Source organism: Impatiens glandulifera, chromosome 6 (genome assembly GCF_907164915.1).
Source record: "Impatiens glandulifera chromosome 6, dImpGla2.1, whole genome shotgun sequence".
Taxonomy (NCBI): Eukaryota; Viridiplantae; Streptophyta; class Magnoliopsida; order Ericales; family Balsaminaceae; genus Impatiens; species Impatiens glandulifera.
The window spans coordinates 16,960,219-16,962,614 of record NC_061867.1 but is presented as its reverse complement, the minus strand read 5'-3'; the positions used below and the strand labels follow the sequence as shown (position 1 = coordinate 16,962,614).

General features: G+C 34.6%; 2 protein-coding genes across 2 annotated transcripts in view; one reads left to right on the top strand and one right to left on the bottom strand.

Annotated features, from left to right (window-relative positions):
• Nucleotides 1-244, bottom strand: part of LOC124941741 (factor of DNA methylation 1-like) — a 3,386-nt gene extending 3,142 nt beyond the window's left edge. Inside the window, exon 1 of the mRNA XM_047482092.1 lies at nucleotides 181-244. Coding sequence (XP_047338048.1) covers nucleotides 181-243 — 63 coding nt within the window. The 5' untranslated portion in view covers nucleotide 244. The remainder of the gene's footprint in view (nucleotides 1-180) is intronic.
• Nucleotides 245-521: 277 nt separating this feature from the next.
• LOC124942658 (photosynthetic NDH subunit of subcomplex B 1, chloroplastic-like) lies at nucleotides 522-2,037 on the top strand. The gene is made up of 5 exons (XM_047483203.1): nucleotides 522-905; nucleotides 966-1,223; nucleotides 1,306-1,414; nucleotides 1,495-1,580; nucleotides 1,658-2,037. The coding sequence occupies exons 1-5, from the start codon at nucleotides 610-612 to the stop codon at nucleotides 1,821-1,823; spliced, it is 915 nt and encodes a 304-aa protein (XP_047339159.1). The 5' UTR covers nucleotides 522-609; the 3' UTR covers nucleotides 1,824-2,037.
• The last annotated feature ends 359 nt before the right edge of the window (nucleotides 2,038-2,396 follow it).

The following is a 2,396-nucleotide window of genomic DNA, read 5'->3' as shown; positions in this document are numbered from 1 at the left end:
ATCATATACTAAAGGCAGATCGTTACAGCATCTAACTGCCTTTCCAGCTGAAGGACCTTATTCAGGGCTTCTTGTTTTTCATTCTGAAAGTTTCATAATCCCCCATTTTAAAAACACAAGCCACGCATACATCTGTATTAAACTCATACCCTCCACTAGAATTAGATTCATGTTATAAACCTTTTGCTCTTCAACTAATCTCAAGACATTCTCATCAGCCTTCCTTTGCTCCATAGATGCCATTTCAAGCATAGTATTTCTTGTTGTACTCTGCAAAAGAACCCCATTTTGTTAGTATCAACCATATAGCCTATCTTTAGATGCTTCATTTTAAATATTAAAGCTGAACAGATGAAGAATATCATGAAATGTAAGCTCAGCATACAAGCAAGCAGCCATCCAAGAGAAGAGAAAAATGATAAAAGATAGAATAAAGGAAATAAAGTAGATAATTTATTTAGTGCAACCCAAAAGATTTAATTATTTCAGCCAAGTATACGCAGATCAATAGCACAAGGTAAAAGAAACTATGAGCTGAATAAGAATGTTTGATGGGCTGATGTTTATGGCCCAGATCTGGATTTCCCTGCTCCTGAAGAATATACTGACATGATTGGAATCTTGAAGGTCTGTGATTCATTAATCTCCATTCTATGGTTTTCTTACATAGATATTCTAAACACTTATCCTTATTTTTCAATGTCTTTCATCCAGGGTAGATACTATGATATGATCCTGTCTACAAAACTGGCCGGACTTGGCCATGCAGCGTTCTTATACATGTCAACTGCTCGTGATAGAGTTAGCTACATTTACCCTAATGTTAACTCTGCCGGAGCTGGATTACTTCTGTCTCAAACATTTACCTCAAATAGCATGAACCTGTCTGAAGCGGGATATAACATGTAAACAATTAGTTAAAGACTTTCTTCATTTGTTTTTGATTTTGATAGGAGTTAATGTAGGTATCAAGAAATGGCTGATTGGTTGGGGAGACCATTTAGAAGTGTTCCTAGACAGCCTGTTCTTCCTTTGCAAGTGTCCATTTCTAGGAAGGTGAAGGATGCGGTTGAAGCTAAGTATAGAGATGCGGGTGCAGAGAAGGGAAAGTTTGTTGTTCTTCATGGATTACAATCTGATTCGAAGGCGTCTATGCAGTCTAGAGGAGATAAAGATAGCATATTGTCTATTGAAGTATGGGCTGAAATTGCATATTCAATTAGGTAAGGGAAGAAGAAGAGGATTATTGTAAAATTTGCTGTTTTTTTCTTTTTCTGATGACTAATAATGTTTCAATGTTTTCAGTAGGGAATTTACGCCGGTTTTTGTGATCCCACACGAGAAAGAAAGGGAAAACGTGGAAGATGTTGTAGGAGACGACGCTAGCATTGTCTTTGTTACTACTCCCGGCCAGGTTGTTTTATCATTTTTTCTTTTACAAACTTCTTAAAATACATTTTTTCACTTTTGGTTTGTTGGTTGGTTTGATTACAGCTTGCTGCTTTAGTTAACGACTCGATTGGGGTGATTGCTACTAATACAGCCGCTATTCAATTTGCATTTGCGCGTGGCAAGCCCTGGTCGGTTTCTTGAATTGTTTTTTGGGCAAATGACTTTATTTTTTAAAATGACATCATGATGGTTTGTTTTTGTTCAGTATTGCGTTGTTTGGTTCAGAAGAGAAAGGGGAGTTATTTGTGCCAAATGCAGAGGAACGAAAATGTACAGTTATTGCTTCGAAGACAGGCAAGTTGGCAGATATCGATGTTAAAGCTGTGAAAAGAGCAGCCCAAATGTTCAAAAGGTCTCTGGCTTTGGCATGAAGGATTGGACGATGAAATGGATGGGAAATCAACTTCATTTTGTCGAGTATGTTTCAGTTGTACAGTTGGGTGTAAGTAAGAGCAACTCGACAATCAATCAATTGTCTTTCTAATTTAGAAGAAATGTGTCAGATTAAGAGGTAATATTGTTTACAAACCATATATGTTATATATGTTAGTTGAATTGGAAAATCAAGATTCATGTTTGTTTTTATTAGTATTGCTTTTAATAAAGTCACAACCAAAGTAGTTAAACCGTCATTTTTTTTTAAGATACAAATGTCTCGAATATACGATACTCAATAAGAACAATTTAAATTAAAACATAGTCCAAATTGTATGAATTGGGTTGGCCATCTAAAACGAGTCAAAATATATGAATTTGGTTGGCGACAAATAAACCATCTAAAAATTTTTGGGTTGACATGGTCTAACAAATACCACTGTTAAAATCATATTTGGTAAAACAAAATTATAAAAAAAATCTATAGCATAACCTAAAAACATATTAAAAATTACTTTATTTCATTTAATTTTTACTTTGAAAGTTTTATCAAATTTAAACATATTTTT